The following is a 13,522-nucleotide window of genomic DNA, read 5'->3' as shown; positions in this document are numbered from 1 at the left end:
TGATCTAATAGTCTTCGGGATCGGCATTTATGAACAGGGTAATTGCAGTTACCATCATTTTTTTTCCCCCGATGCGGGACTAAGCACACAGTAGTTAACTGAAACTTGAGAGTGAAGGCCAGTATTTGTGATAATCAGAGCTGCATGGGCATCTATTTGACTACAAATTGAGCGTCACAGCTCCGGTGATAATACAGAACATTACGGTGTCTGGCTGTGAAAGGTATACTGGTACATTTAATTGAGTGTTTTTATTCAAACACAAATGCCTAAGCTTATTTTGGGGAAGGACTGGACAACAGGCACCACGATAGAGACATAAAAAGACAATGAGTAAGGAATGGTAGGAGAAGCAGACATAACAGATGAGGGGAGGAAAGTTCTTGTTCTTATCTATTGGTCTGTCAGTTTTTCCCATTGTTCTTTTTGCCCTTCGAACTCCAACCAGGCTTAAAACATGCAACGAGGTCATCAAGGTTAACCCAGCCATGCGGCTCATTGCTTGATGAAGCAAGATGACACTGTGCAGCAGCCATTGGTAGCGCAAAGCCAGCGCAAGGCTATTAAAAAAAAAAAGTTGGGATCCAAAAACACCATCAGTATGCTTCAAATTGCTGAGCTGAGTGGCTGGCTTTCCAACTTTTTCCCAATACATTTGCCATTTATAATCTTTTCTTTTGCCTTGCGTACTACAGTCCTGCTTCTGTGCGGCCACTCGGAATAAGAATACTCGTTGCTTTACACTCATTCTGACCCCATACTGAATTCTTTAGTTTGGCAGCAAAGCGCAGTGTGGAGATGTTAGAGATGGGATGTCATTCTCGCCAGAAAGCCATGGCCTCGGCGTGCCATGCTGGCCTTGGCTGTGTTGACCTTTTGCAGCCTGGGCCAAAAGACAACGGAAATGCAATGCACCTTTTGTCCTCAGATGCAGCCCACTACTTTGTAGTCTACGTAGCTGGTGTGGCACAACTGCGCGCATCGTCACATCAAACATGAAAAAAAAAAAAAAAAACCCAACAATCTATGTGCGAGACTATAGCCGCCTTCAGACTGCCGTTACTCATGCAGAAGCAAAAGAATGACAGAAGCCAACAGCGCCATCAAGTGGAACATCTCTCCAGTTTAAAAAAAATCCCCCCCCAAAAAATCTGCCAAATCAATCATGAGCAGCCGTTTGTTTGTATGCTAACTCTCACCCTTAACATGCCTACATGCAAGTGTGTAAATAACATTTTAAACATTTCCAATACAAATTGCACACACTGTTTTGACCAGCAGCCGGCTACAATAATACAATTGATATCACTTATACAACAATGCCAATGTAAAATGATTTATCCCTACAAGTTGTGGAAAATTAGTTGTAACTACCAAAAATCTACAGCACTAGCATAACATGATGCCAGTTATGTCAAAACAACATAACACAAAGTCTTTATGATTGTTTCGGGCTCAGCTAGTGTTAATGAACTTGTGAATGGGGCGTGAATTTATTAAATTCACACTAGAAGCACCTTCAAAATATTTATCTTTTGTGTATGTGCTTTGCTATTAAAGTAAATAACCACAGTCCAGGTGGTCTATATACTAATAAAACGCAGATTCATTTAAAATACGACAGTACAATTGTATTCAGTCTGTATGAGGGGAAAAAATGATGTCGGACACCAACAACAGAGTCAGGTGGCGTTATCCACTGGTGGACTCACCGCTGGTTGCAGCTGGCCGTTGATGCCTGCCGTGCGGAAAGGCGAGTTGGTGGAAAGACGCTTGTCCCACTCACTGGGTCGAGGCTCTGGTACGGACTCCATGAAACTCCTCTTCAACTCACTGATACTTGTGTGGTGACGCATGATCTCGGTCTGGGTCTTATCCACGTCCTTTAAAGAGAGCGGACATATTAGGGAATGGAAAGGAGACAAATAAAGGGGGGAAAGAAAAAAAAAAAGATCACATTTGTCAAGAAAAATTAACGACAAAATTTATAGTAATAAAAACTGTTGTAATCCTGATTAAAAAAAAATGGTTGCATGCAAAATAATGTAAATGTGCATCCTGCATAGTGTATACAGACCAAATTACCGCATGGTCATAACCATTGTGTGCATTATTCCACGGCATGCAATCCTATGCCAAGTGGATGGATCGACACTAAATTAAACATCATGTGTCTCCAGTCACCCAAATCAAATAGAAAATCAATTATTTTGCGGACATTCTGATTTAACAGTCAATGCAAAAGAGCAGCTGATGACCACAGGACATATTTGAGTGATTATGCTTCATTCAAGTTCCACCTAGCAGAAATGCACATTCACCGGCCAAAAAGATCATGACCACTTACACAGTCAATAACAACATATAAGAGCAATGTTCAGTTTTGACAGAAAGAGTCAGACAGGAATTCATTTACCAGCAATGACACAGGCAAACAGTATGCGAGCGTTCAAGAAGCAATGCGGGCGTAGGCAATGGAGAAAGAAACGGACAAGAAGTAACCATGACTCTTAAATAATGTGACTGCACAATGAGGGTTATTCACAAACATATAGGCTGGATGACTGGGGAGCAGAACACATTTTATTATCTAGTTCCCTTAAGGGAGAAGGTCAGAGCAGAGGACCAATGATGTCATTTAGCATATCATAATTAAATACTTGGAGCATGTTTTTTGTACACTGCCGCAGTCTAATAACTTCCACATTCTGTTTATTTGTATTGCTTTAAATGGGAAGTCAAACCCCACAGTTTCTTAACATATTCTATGCAGCCCCACTAGTGTACACGTTTGTGGAATACAGTGGTACCTCTACTTACGAACGTCTCTTCATACGAAATTTTCAAGTTACGAAACACCTCAATAGGAAAATATTGCTTCTAGTTACGAAAGAAATTTCAGGAAACGAAAGGTAAAAGTATGGGCTGCGACTTACAGCTCCGGAGCTTTCTTGAACGCAACATACTCATAGCTGCTCTGCCATTGGCTAGCCTAGCATCTTCCTGGCATTCCATTGGCTAAGAGGGACCTCTACCGTATGTGTTTATGTGTGCAGAGAGACAGGTAGATAGATAGATATGTGATAGATACTGTATGTCGATGCAGCGTCCTCGTCATTCGCCCCTCGGGCCATGAGGTGTTCCGATAGTTTGACGTGAATTAGAAACGAGGAAAAGAAAACAGGAGAAAATCGTTTTTTTTTTTTTTTTGTCCATACAAACAAAGCAAGAGATAATAGAAAAGTATGAAAGGGGGATGCGTTTGGTTGATCTCGCCAAAGAACATGACCGTAATGTATCGACAGTCGCCATGTTATTAAATCAGTTCTTCACAAAGCGCCAGGCAAAAACCACTTCTGAGAGAGAACATGAACCAAAGAGGGCAAAAAGCGATGAGGACAGCAAAAGGTAATCGACCATCATTTTTATTCCTTACTCTATTCTTTGTTTTTTTTACATCATGCGCATTTCTCATTTATTGTGCAATAGTCTAATTGTTACATGTATTTGTTACGTGTTTTCATGCATTTTTATGCTTTATAAAACATTTATGTCTCAATATTGGGGGGCTTGGAACGGATTAGGGCATTTACATGGAAAATGCGTCTCTACTTACAAAACTTTCTAATAAAGAAATTTCTTCCAGAACCAATTAATTTCCTAAGTAGAGGTACCACTGTATGAGTTAAAGCAACGCTGTGTCATGTCCATTTTTGTTGATTATGGCGGCGCCATGTGGACAAACGTGGTAGTGTTTTGACAAAAGACAACCACATTTCCCATGCGTGCCAGCACGTAGTGTCGGGAAATCCTGAGCCGTCCTTAAAGCGAAAGGAGGAAGTGGGTATGCAGTAAAGCAATTCAGGACATTTGTATTTTTTTGTGTGCCAGGGTTGATCCCATCCGCCTCAAAGTTGATTTGTGCCAGTAAAGACGATACAGGCCCCCTCAGGGCATGAAGTCCCATTCAGCTACTGTACTTGTAAGTTAATGTTTCATCAAAAGAGTTGTGAACATTTTTTATTAAGGTGGATTTCTTGCCCAGTGCTGCTTTAAGTAGCAAAATCCACCTATTGTAATTCATTTTAGGGGGTGGCCAGTTTGTCACTTCTGTCGACTGAAAATGACATCACAATTGCTCAGGGCTCAGGTAACGGCCAATCACGGCTCACCTGTTTTCTGAAGCCGAGCCATGATTGGTTGTTACCAGGCAGATCAAATTCTACTTTGTAGTACAAACCAAATCTAATTTAACCCTTACATGGCTCAAAGCATAAAGATACACGTCACATATAATATTGTATATGTGTAAATGGATGATCGGTCGCCTTATACACGTAAGGCGCTCATCTTGACTTTTTTTTTTAAAAATAGGTTTGAAGTTTCATTTTTCCAGACACTTTGTTCCCCTACAGGGGGAAAAAACGTTTTGTCTTGGAAAAAAGAAACATTATTAAACCCAGTGCAGCTTAAATAACCATACTGTAGTTCATGAAGACAATACATGAAAGTGGTAATGTCAAAGAGAAGTGAAGTTACTTGCATCAGAGTCAGAGAGGAAAATGGTGCATGCCAAGCCTTTAGGGTTAAGCTGAAAACAATACAACGAGAAACAAGAGTCAAAGAAAATAAAAGGTCAACAGAAATATGACGCAGGCAGAAAAAAACATGAAGACAACATTCAAAACAGAAGTGAAGACCATACAAACCTCCAACATTAAATTGCTATGTCTGATATAAATAGTTTCCCCCTCAAGTTTCTTAGCCCGTTTCTGTAGAAAATGGGGGAAACACAGAACATCTGGTTGATATTCGTTTTGCACTCATTCATATTGCATTTTCCTTGCAACGGAATCCAAACAGAAGCATCAGCCAGGGCAAAAGTCATGAACGGCGAAACAAGAAGGTTGATGCAGACACATTCAGAACAATGGTACCATAAATGCCCATACACAGACTCAAGTTGTGTGTATGAAAGAACCAAGCAGAGTCCCACTCACAACGGCGGTGTAAGTGAGAGCAACAAACACTGTTTGCATGCAAAGCCTGCTGCAGTGCATCAGACTGGGCTACTGACACCAATCATCAGAGTGGTCTTACGTTTTTGATATAACACGAGGTTTGTAGAGAAATGTAAGACGACATCTGTCTTCATTACTCTGAGTAAAACCAAACAGTATAAAGTTGTGTTTCTTCATTTTATTTTACGAAAACCAAATTATGAATCGGTTATGGCTGTCCTCATTTGGATTTATTAACTACAGAAAATCATAATGCTTTTTTAAGGCAAATCAAGTTTATTTGTATACTGCAGCCCCCAATCACAAACGCGTCTGAAACGGCGCAACAGCAGCAGCCAGTAAAAATATTTGCAAAGTCAAGTCTGCTACCGGGCATGGGCATAATATAAAACAGAAAAGGCAGCCAAAACGGTGTCTTTGTGACACGAAAGAAAATAAAAAGTGCAACTGACGCAAGCATGAACAAAGCGAGTTAGCCGATGCATGCTAACCTTCCTCACTCGCATCATCTCCATCTTTGTTTTGTCCTGAGGAGAGTGCTGCTCTCCCATCAGAGTGAGAAAAAAAAACAGTGTTGCTTATGTTATGGTTCTGCCACCGAAATCATTTGGAAAACTGACAACTATACAAGTCCAAGTCTTTCAAGTCATCTAACATGTAACCTAAAAAAATTAGCAATTCCAATCACGACACAGCCGTCACCAATAAAGGTGGATATGTAGGAATGTTATAAACTATGCTACGGAAATAGCAGCAAAGTATTGTAATTTAAAAATGTTAAAATTGACAAAATGGTCAAAATGACTTTCTTCTGGCAAAGATAAATCAATCAGAATCAGAGCGTATCAGACATTTACCTCCATTTTCAACTCAAAAGATTCTGATGTATTTTATGTGTAGTAGCAAAAGTTTCTCATTATTATTAGCTGAAAATGTTATGCAGTATAGTGCGTAATGGGAAGTCAACCTAAATATTTTCTTTACAATATGTGCCTTCACTAGTCTAAACAAGGCATTCTGATTAATACTGTATTGCATTTGTGACATTAGAGGGATTAGCTAGCTCAGGGGGCGGCCATTTTGTCACTTGCTGTCGACTGAAAATGACATCACAGTTGCTCAGGAAACGACCAGCTGAGCCGTGATTGATTGTCACGAGAGCCCTGAGCAACTGTGATGTCATTTTCAGTCGACAGCAAGTGACAAAATGGCCGCCGGCTGAGATGAGCAAAAACGGCTGGATTTTACGGGTTAACTCATTCCACAAACACAATATTAATCAGAATTCCGTGTTTAGACTAGTGGGGGTGCATAGAACATATTGGGAAAAAAATATTTGGCTTAACTTCCTGTAGGTGGACCTAATGAAGACCCACTGAGTCTATCCTGCAACAATGTTTTCATTTTCATTTAAATCCCTCTTCTTAACTCTTATCATTTTAAGCCAACCTATTTTATTTGGTCTGATCATGCACTCCGTAAACACACCTGAGTCTTTTTCTCTCGTTCGCCATTGGCGGTGGTCACAGAGGGGGAACGTCTCCGTTCTCTCCTGGCCGATGTCTGGTAGTACAGACAGCTCGCACACATCAGGATCGAGTCCACGCACAACTTGCGAACTCAAAATTGTTATAAATACATTTCTAGTCACCTTTTGAACTAAAGCTAACAGTAAGCGTATGCTAGGTTTTCCCTCGGTGCTCTCTCCAAACACTACAATGACGGTTAATGGGAGCATGCTGGACTTTAGATTTTTAACTAGATGTCATTTAAATTGTTGACTTAATGTGCGCTACGATGTGGTAGCCCCTCCCTGAACACAATAATACAAATAAGAAGCTTTTCTTCACATCAATAGTGCAGTAATGTTCAATACCTTAATTTCTGGAGTGGACTCCGGTCTGGGGCTCTGGGTTTTGGTGGATTCCGCTTTGCGACTATGGCCCTTTAGCTCTGCTTTCCTGATTGCAGAGCGCTGGAACTTGGGTGTGGAGCTGTTACTGCGGTTGGCGAGATGAAGGGTGTGTAACAGCGGCGATGGCGTGTTCTCCCCGGGAGACAGCGGTGACATGATAGGTGCGCTGACTGGGCGGCTGGATTTGTTGTCTGGGGTGGACGCCATGGCTTGAGGACACATAGAAGGGAGACATTAACTCATTCACTGCCATTGACGAATTGACTCGTCTTTTCACAGTCCAGCACAGTCCAGCCATTCAATCACAAGAACTTATATATTATTTTCAAAGTTATTCAACCATTAGGGTAAAAGAGGGTCTGAAAATGTCTGCCAGTGAATGAGTTAAAGAAAAGTAAAAATTGCCAAAGTGTTTGGAGCACAGGTGTCAAACTCTCAAGAGCCATGGGACAACCCATGAAAGCTTTGCCACAATTTTTCTGACTTCTGTTCAAAACCATAAAAATGAGAACCAAATCCAGGGGCAATTGTAATTTAGTAATGTAAAATGAAGATTATTAAGATTCCCACACACAATATATTAGGGAAGGCACAAGAAGTGAAATTGCCTTAGGCCAGGGGTGTCAAACTCATTTTTGTCGTGGGCCACATCGTAGTTCTGATTTCACTCGGAGGGCCGTTACGACTGTTTACCCGTGTAAATGTATGATCGGTCGCCTTATACACGACTAATTGATGGATCACTAGTTTTGAAATCAGAAGCCAGTAAATAATTTGTTCAACTATTTTTCAATGTGCTTTTAAGGAATGATTGGTAACAAATGTTTTAAATATCGATATGTTGTGTTAACAGTGAAGACAATTTCAAAAAAAGATAAAATGATGTCGCGGGCCGCGTCTGGCCCCCCTGCCTTGAGTTTGACACCCGTGCCTTAGGCAGTGGCTACACTGCTAGTCTGTAAACAAAGTGCAACTCAGTTTCTAGCTAGCAGATTTGAAATGAATAAAAATGCTAGCGCAGTACAAATGCAACTTTTAGCAGAATTTAACAGCCTTTTTCACCTGAGATATTCAAATCGAGCCAAAGTAATAATACTTTAGTTGCTGTTTTTTTTGTTTAAACTTTATTTATATAGTCCATTTCATAACAGCCACAGCTGTAACAAAGCACTTAACATTACAATAACAAAATAGCAAAGATATAACAAGTGAAAGCAAATTAAAACACAAATGACTATATACAGTAGACACCGGAAAACAGCAGAAAAGTGTCAGTCTCACATCGGCTCAAAAGCCAAAGAATAGAAATCGTCAAACGCGTTTTAAAAATGGACAGAGAGGTTTTAAGGAAAGGACCAGCAACAGAAAAGGCGCGTTCCCCTCTGCGGCTCCACTTAGTCCTCGGCACCTCAAGTAGCGCCCGGTCCGCAGACCTGAGGCACCCGGGAGGTGCGTAGGGCTGGAGGAGCTAAGAGAGGTACGCCGGGGTGAGGCCATTTAAAGATTTGTAAACAAATGGAAGCGTCTCAAAATGAACCCTAAAATGCACTGGGAGCCAGTGAAGGGAGGCCAGAATTGGGGTTATGTGCTCCCTCCTCCGTGCTCCAGTTAGAAGGCGAGCAGCAGCATTTTGGGCCAACTGGAGACGCTTAATGGAAGGACTGGCCGACTCCAAAATAAAGTGCAAGGCAGTAATCTGGCGGAGATGTAACAAAGGCATGGATGACTGTTTCTAAGTGCGGGGCTTTACCTTAGCCAGCTGCCCGGATCGAACATCAGCACTGATTTGCCAGTCCAATTTAAAATCACCGTCCAATTTAAAACCCAAGTCAGAGGCTGTTGGTTTTAGATATGAAGCCAGGGGGGGCCCGGGTCAACAGGGTGGGACGTAGGAGAGCCACTGGGACTGAGCAGTATAACTTCCGTTTTCTTTTTGGTGAAATTTAAGAAATTCTGTGACATCCAGGCTTTGATGTCGTCTAGAGAGAAAGAGTCTTTTTTGCTCCGCGGGACATAGATTTGACAGTCATCCGCATAGCAGTAGAAGGAAATAGGGACATAGCATAATACTTGTTAATACACTGTTTCAACTGTCTTGTCACTTGCACTTGTCAGCATTCTTCATTTGCGAAAAAGAAAAGATGCCATTAAATCTGTTCCTGTTGATGCAAGAGCAATTTGTTTTGCATTTTGTTTCCTGAACTGTGAACCTAAAACCAAGGTACGTAACCGTTACACCCCAAGCAATATATATACGGTTTCACCGTTATAAGGAGCCCCATGAGGGCAAACAACTTCATGTGATAACTGCACCAACTAGTTCGTTGCGTGCCGTTTGTAACCGTGGAACCACGTCACGACCGTCACTGAAAACTGAACACCACTTGTATGTTTGTTTTTAAAGCAGAAGTCAACCCAAACCCTGTTCCCAGCAGGCCCACTAGTTGAAATATGGCATTCTAATTAAATTTGCGTATGTGGAATATGCTAAGCAGCAAATTGTACTCGTTTTTAGCCATCTCTTGGGGCGGCCATTTTGTCTTCTGTCGACTGAAAATGACATCACAACTGCTCACAACGACCAATCACGGCTGCCCTTTTTTCTGAATCTGAGCCGTGATTGGTCGTTGTGAGCAGTTGTGATGTCATTTTCAGTTGACAGAAGACAAAATGGCCGCCCCCGGAGATGGCTAAAAACGAGTGGATTAACACTTAATTCACAAACACAATATTTATCAGAATGACCTGTTTCAACTAGTGAGCTTGCATAGAACACATTCTTGAAAAAAAAAAGGTTTGCATTGACCTCCTCTTCAAGCAATGCTATAATGACCACATAACAGAAAAGATAAATACCACGAATACTCTACCTCCATCCATGCTGCGGGAGTTCCTCTTACTAGAAGTACGCTGGAAAAGAGGGGCTGGTCTGTCAATGAGAGAGCTGGCCTGTTTGGTCTGAGCCTGAGTCCGACCGCTGTACCGAAATTTGGAGCCCAGAGCCAGAAACTTCCTGGGAGTTGCGACCATCTCGGTGGATGTCAGCCTGCACACACGCACGCGCGCACACGTTTTTTTTATCCACCCATTTGAACTTCAAACTTTGAACACATTTTCGAGGATGTTAATACCTGAAGAATGTGTGATGTTCTACACACACTTTCCACAGTTTCTTGGCTGCTTTGTAGTTCGGTAGCTTGAAGCCTATCGCGCTCTCGTATTGTTCTACCTGATAGAGGAGATAGCAAGATAACTGTAAACAACCTGACGATGTTTCAAACAGTTTACAGAAGTGAGCGATCGTTTTTGGATGGTCTACCTCCGATGGCCTTATCTTGATGAAGAAGCTGCTGCGCTTGTATGAGACCTTCAGGACTTTGGGCCAGGGAAATCGGTTGATCCTCAGTTTGTCTTTATAAACCATCAGCCCATTGGAGCAAACTCCCAGCATGATGTCAACACCATCGAGATCCTGACACACACACACACACACCGAGATTATGTCCATCAAGGTTCTGTTTTACTATTTCTACATCTTGTCCTGTATTGGCTGATTATCAACTTAGAGCTCTGCTAAATATACATGGATTGTCTTAGATAATGGACGGAGCTGTGCTCTGCAGTTTGAAAGTGTTTAACAGTACTGTACTGTATATAATTGTCTTGTAATGTTGACTACAACCCACAAGGGGGCAGCATACTGTTGTAAAAGGCACCATATCGGAGCTAAATCCCTGTTCTGATGCAAACAGAATTGACCTGATTTCTGTAAAAGTCTGTCAAGTCACATGTCTTCCTGTTGTTGGACCCACACAGGCAGACTTATGATTTGTGATGTGATGCCTTATGTGTTTTTTCTCCTATTCGTGCCATTTGTTGATCTGGACCTCTGACTTCCATATACAGTACAGTATTGTCACAGACCGTGGAGATCATGTTGGCTGTTGTCACAGTATGAAAAAAATAATTATTTATTCACTTTATTATGAAAGTACATCAACTGTGTTCACCTTTGCCTGGTGGAGGTCAACTCCATACATGGACAGCTTCTTTGCGTTCTCCAGGAACATCATGTCAGCCTGAGATGGAGTCATTGACCTGCAACACCAAGTCAAAGTCAAACCACCAGGATGCAGGGTCAGACTTTTACAAGTACGTACTATATGAACATTAAATAAATACAGAACAGGAGACAGGATCCATTGTCAATCTGATGTGACTGAAAATCTGCATATTAGGGCTGCTCGATTATGAAAAAAAAAAAGAAAAAAGTAGTACTAATTGAAATTGCGATTATTCAAACGATCATTTATTTTTGGAACAAAACAAGAAAATGTTCAAACGTGAAAAATATAAAGACAAATAATTGTAAGTAAGTTCCTTTTGGACCAAACATTTATAAAATGTGTCCTAAAATAAAAAAGCTGAAAAAGTATAAATTCAAGTATGATTCCAATCCAATTTTGTAATCGTGGAGTTTAATAATTGTCATTGTAATTGAATTTAGATGAATTGCACAGCCCTACTGCAAATAACACTCAAATAAATATTAAATAGTGGTACCGGCTATTACATTGTAAATGGCCAACCTGACCTAGAGTCAAAGCCCCGAACATCACTCACTTGGCCACTTCCCTTAACGTTACACGTCAAAACACGCATGCGAGTGAGTGAGTGACTTTGGCTTGATTACAATTTCTCTGCATTCTCTTCAGGTTTTGATATTTCATTTAATTATAATTTTTTTTATTCCATCCATCCATCCATTATCTATACCGCTTATCCTCATTTATATTTTTTCTTTTTTATCATCATTTTTTAATATTTTATACGTTTTTCAATATACTTCTGCTTTATCAAAAAAAAAAAAAAATAACAAAAACATGGGGTCTTCACATACTAATGGCCGTTTCATTCGTTTCAAAGGGCAAAACTGATAGTCATGTCATGGAACGAATGAAACTCATAAGTTAAGGTACAACTTTATATTGAGATAATTTCAAGGGCTTGTATAGGAATATGTAATATTGAAGCATGACTTGAATTTTTCTGAGCACTTGATGGGGCCAGTGTTGTGACCTGTAAGTGCGGTGAAGCTCCATCATCTTGTCCTCGAGCTCCTTGGTCTGCCCATTAGCCATCTTCATCTCCTTAGCATATTCACTGCCATGCACCTCAGGGTCATACTCGCCCAGCTCCGACTGCAGAGCGTAGGAGCCAAGCAAGGCCAGGGTGACAAAAGAGCAGGGCAGACGCCCTTGCAGGATGTCCTTACGCAGTTGGAGACACAGGTAATACCTTGAAAATGAACATTTGAGATGCCGATGAGATGCAGCAAGCATTAGCTGCACATCTTATTTGCTTTTTTTCTGGTACTTAAAACCACGCAAGCAGAAGAAAATGCAGACTTATGAATACGAATCAAGTGCCACTTGTTACATTAGGTCAAATGGTATCAAAACTACCTGCCAAATAATTTGCAGTTTATCATGAACAGCGGTAAACTCACAGTACACTTAAATGATAATTAGGAAGTGGAAAAATGCAATGTCAGGACTCTAGCATGCTGAATTTAAAGGGAATAAAAGAAGACGCTTTGATTGGCCATAACTGAAGTCCGCTGTGACCACTCCCACAGCGACGCAGACCTCCCACTCTCAGTTCGCTGGCCTGGGCTGGTTTGTGAAATTACCAACACGGGTCTAACCCTCCCCCGTGCAGAGTTATGCCACATGCTGCACATGAGAATAGAGCCCTGAATGTTTCAATGTTAATCTTTTTATTCATCTGTGTAGCCATTAATAATGATAAATGATACTTTTTGGGTCCCTAATAGTGTTAGGATAGAAGTTATACATACCACGCGAGACAAATAAAGGCAATCCACATTACGTTTTTAATGCAGTAAAACAATGTTGGAAGTCTGACCAAAGTGGGCTTCTGCTATACCTTGTGATGTCTTCAGACAACTGGGCTGGATCAGGTGGGTAGAATTTCACATTGAATGTGAAATCGTAGTTGGCACCTTGAAAAAGGGATGATGAATTATATCGGAATAGCCTTAAAGAAGAAGTCAACCCAAACATATTTTTTTCAAGGATATGTTCCCAGCACGCCAGCTAGTTGAAACACGGCATTCGGATTAATTTTGCGTTAAGTTCGAGCAGCACAATGCACTAATTTTAGCCATCTCTGGGGGCGGCCATTTTGTCTTCTGTCGACTGAAAATGACATCACAGCTGCTCACAACGACCAATCACGGCTAAGATTTAGAAAACAGGTCAGCCGTGATTGGTCATTGTGAGCAGTTGCGATGTCATTTTCAGTCAACAGAAGACAAAATGGCCGCCTGGCTGGCTAAAAACGAGTGGATTAACACTTATTCCACAAACGCAATATTTATCAGAATGCCTTGTTTCAACTAGTGGGCTTGCATAGAACATATTCTTGAAAAAAAATGTTTGCGTTGACTTCCACTTTAAACATACAAAGGGCAAATTAAGAAGAGGCGAGGCACATTCGTGGCCCGTTTTGAGCTTACCTTGCACCTGCCTGCGGATCTCCTTGGCCAAGTCCATCCAAGTCT

At 41.1% G+C, this 13,522-nt stretch overlaps 1 protein-coding gene across 12 annotated transcripts in view; it reads right to left on the bottom strand.

Moving 5' to 3' along the window:
• The window catches only part of epb41a (erythrocyte membrane protein band 4.1a), a 52,105-nt gene that overhangs the window by 16,730 nt on the left and 21,853 nt on the right, over nucleotides 1-13,522 (bottom strand). For 5 of the 12 annotated variants that reach the window (XM_086014271.1, XM_086014270.1, XM_086014269.1 and 2 more), the window contains 12 exons: nucleotides 13,478-13,520; nucleotides 12,886-12,961; nucleotides 12,016-12,234; nucleotides 10,947-11,034; nucleotides 10,256-10,408; nucleotides 10,068-10,165; nucleotides 9,807-9,982; nucleotides 6,898-7,145; nucleotides 6,510-6,584; nucleotides 5,513-5,560; nucleotides 4,710-4,772; nucleotides 1,713-1,883 (listed from right to left, as the gene is read on the bottom strand). In XM_086014271.1, coding sequence (XP_085870397.1) covers nucleotides 1,713-1,883; nucleotides 4,710-4,772; nucleotides 5,513-5,560; nucleotides 6,510-6,584; nucleotides 6,898-7,145; nucleotides 9,807-9,982; nucleotides 10,068-10,165; nucleotides 10,256-10,408; nucleotides 10,947-11,034; nucleotides 12,016-12,234; nucleotides 12,886-12,961; nucleotides 13,478-13,520 — 1,458 coding nt within the window. Of the gene's footprint in view, nucleotides 1-1,712; nucleotides 1,884-4,543; nucleotides 4,592-4,709; nucleotides 4,773-5,512; nucleotides 5,561-6,509; nucleotides 6,585-6,897; nucleotides 7,146-9,806; nucleotides 9,983-10,067; nucleotides 10,166-10,255; nucleotides 10,409-10,946; nucleotides 11,035-12,015; nucleotides 12,235-12,885; nucleotides 12,962-13,477; nucleotides 13,521-13,522 lie in introns of all 12 variants that reach the window. The other 7 variants (XM_086014281.1, XM_086014275.1, XM_086014273.1 and 4 more) reach the window with 7 other exon arrangements.

The sequence above is a fragment of the Filicampus tigris genome, chromosome 18 (assembly GCF_054856515.1).
Source record: "Filicampus tigris isolate MCC_2025a chromosome 18, RoL_Ftig_1.0, whole genome shotgun sequence".
Taxonomy (NCBI): domain Eukaryota; kingdom Metazoa; phylum Chordata; class Actinopteri; order Syngnathiformes; family Syngnathidae; genus Filicampus; species Filicampus tigris.
This window is presented reverse-complemented; position numbering and strand designations above follow the sequence as displayed.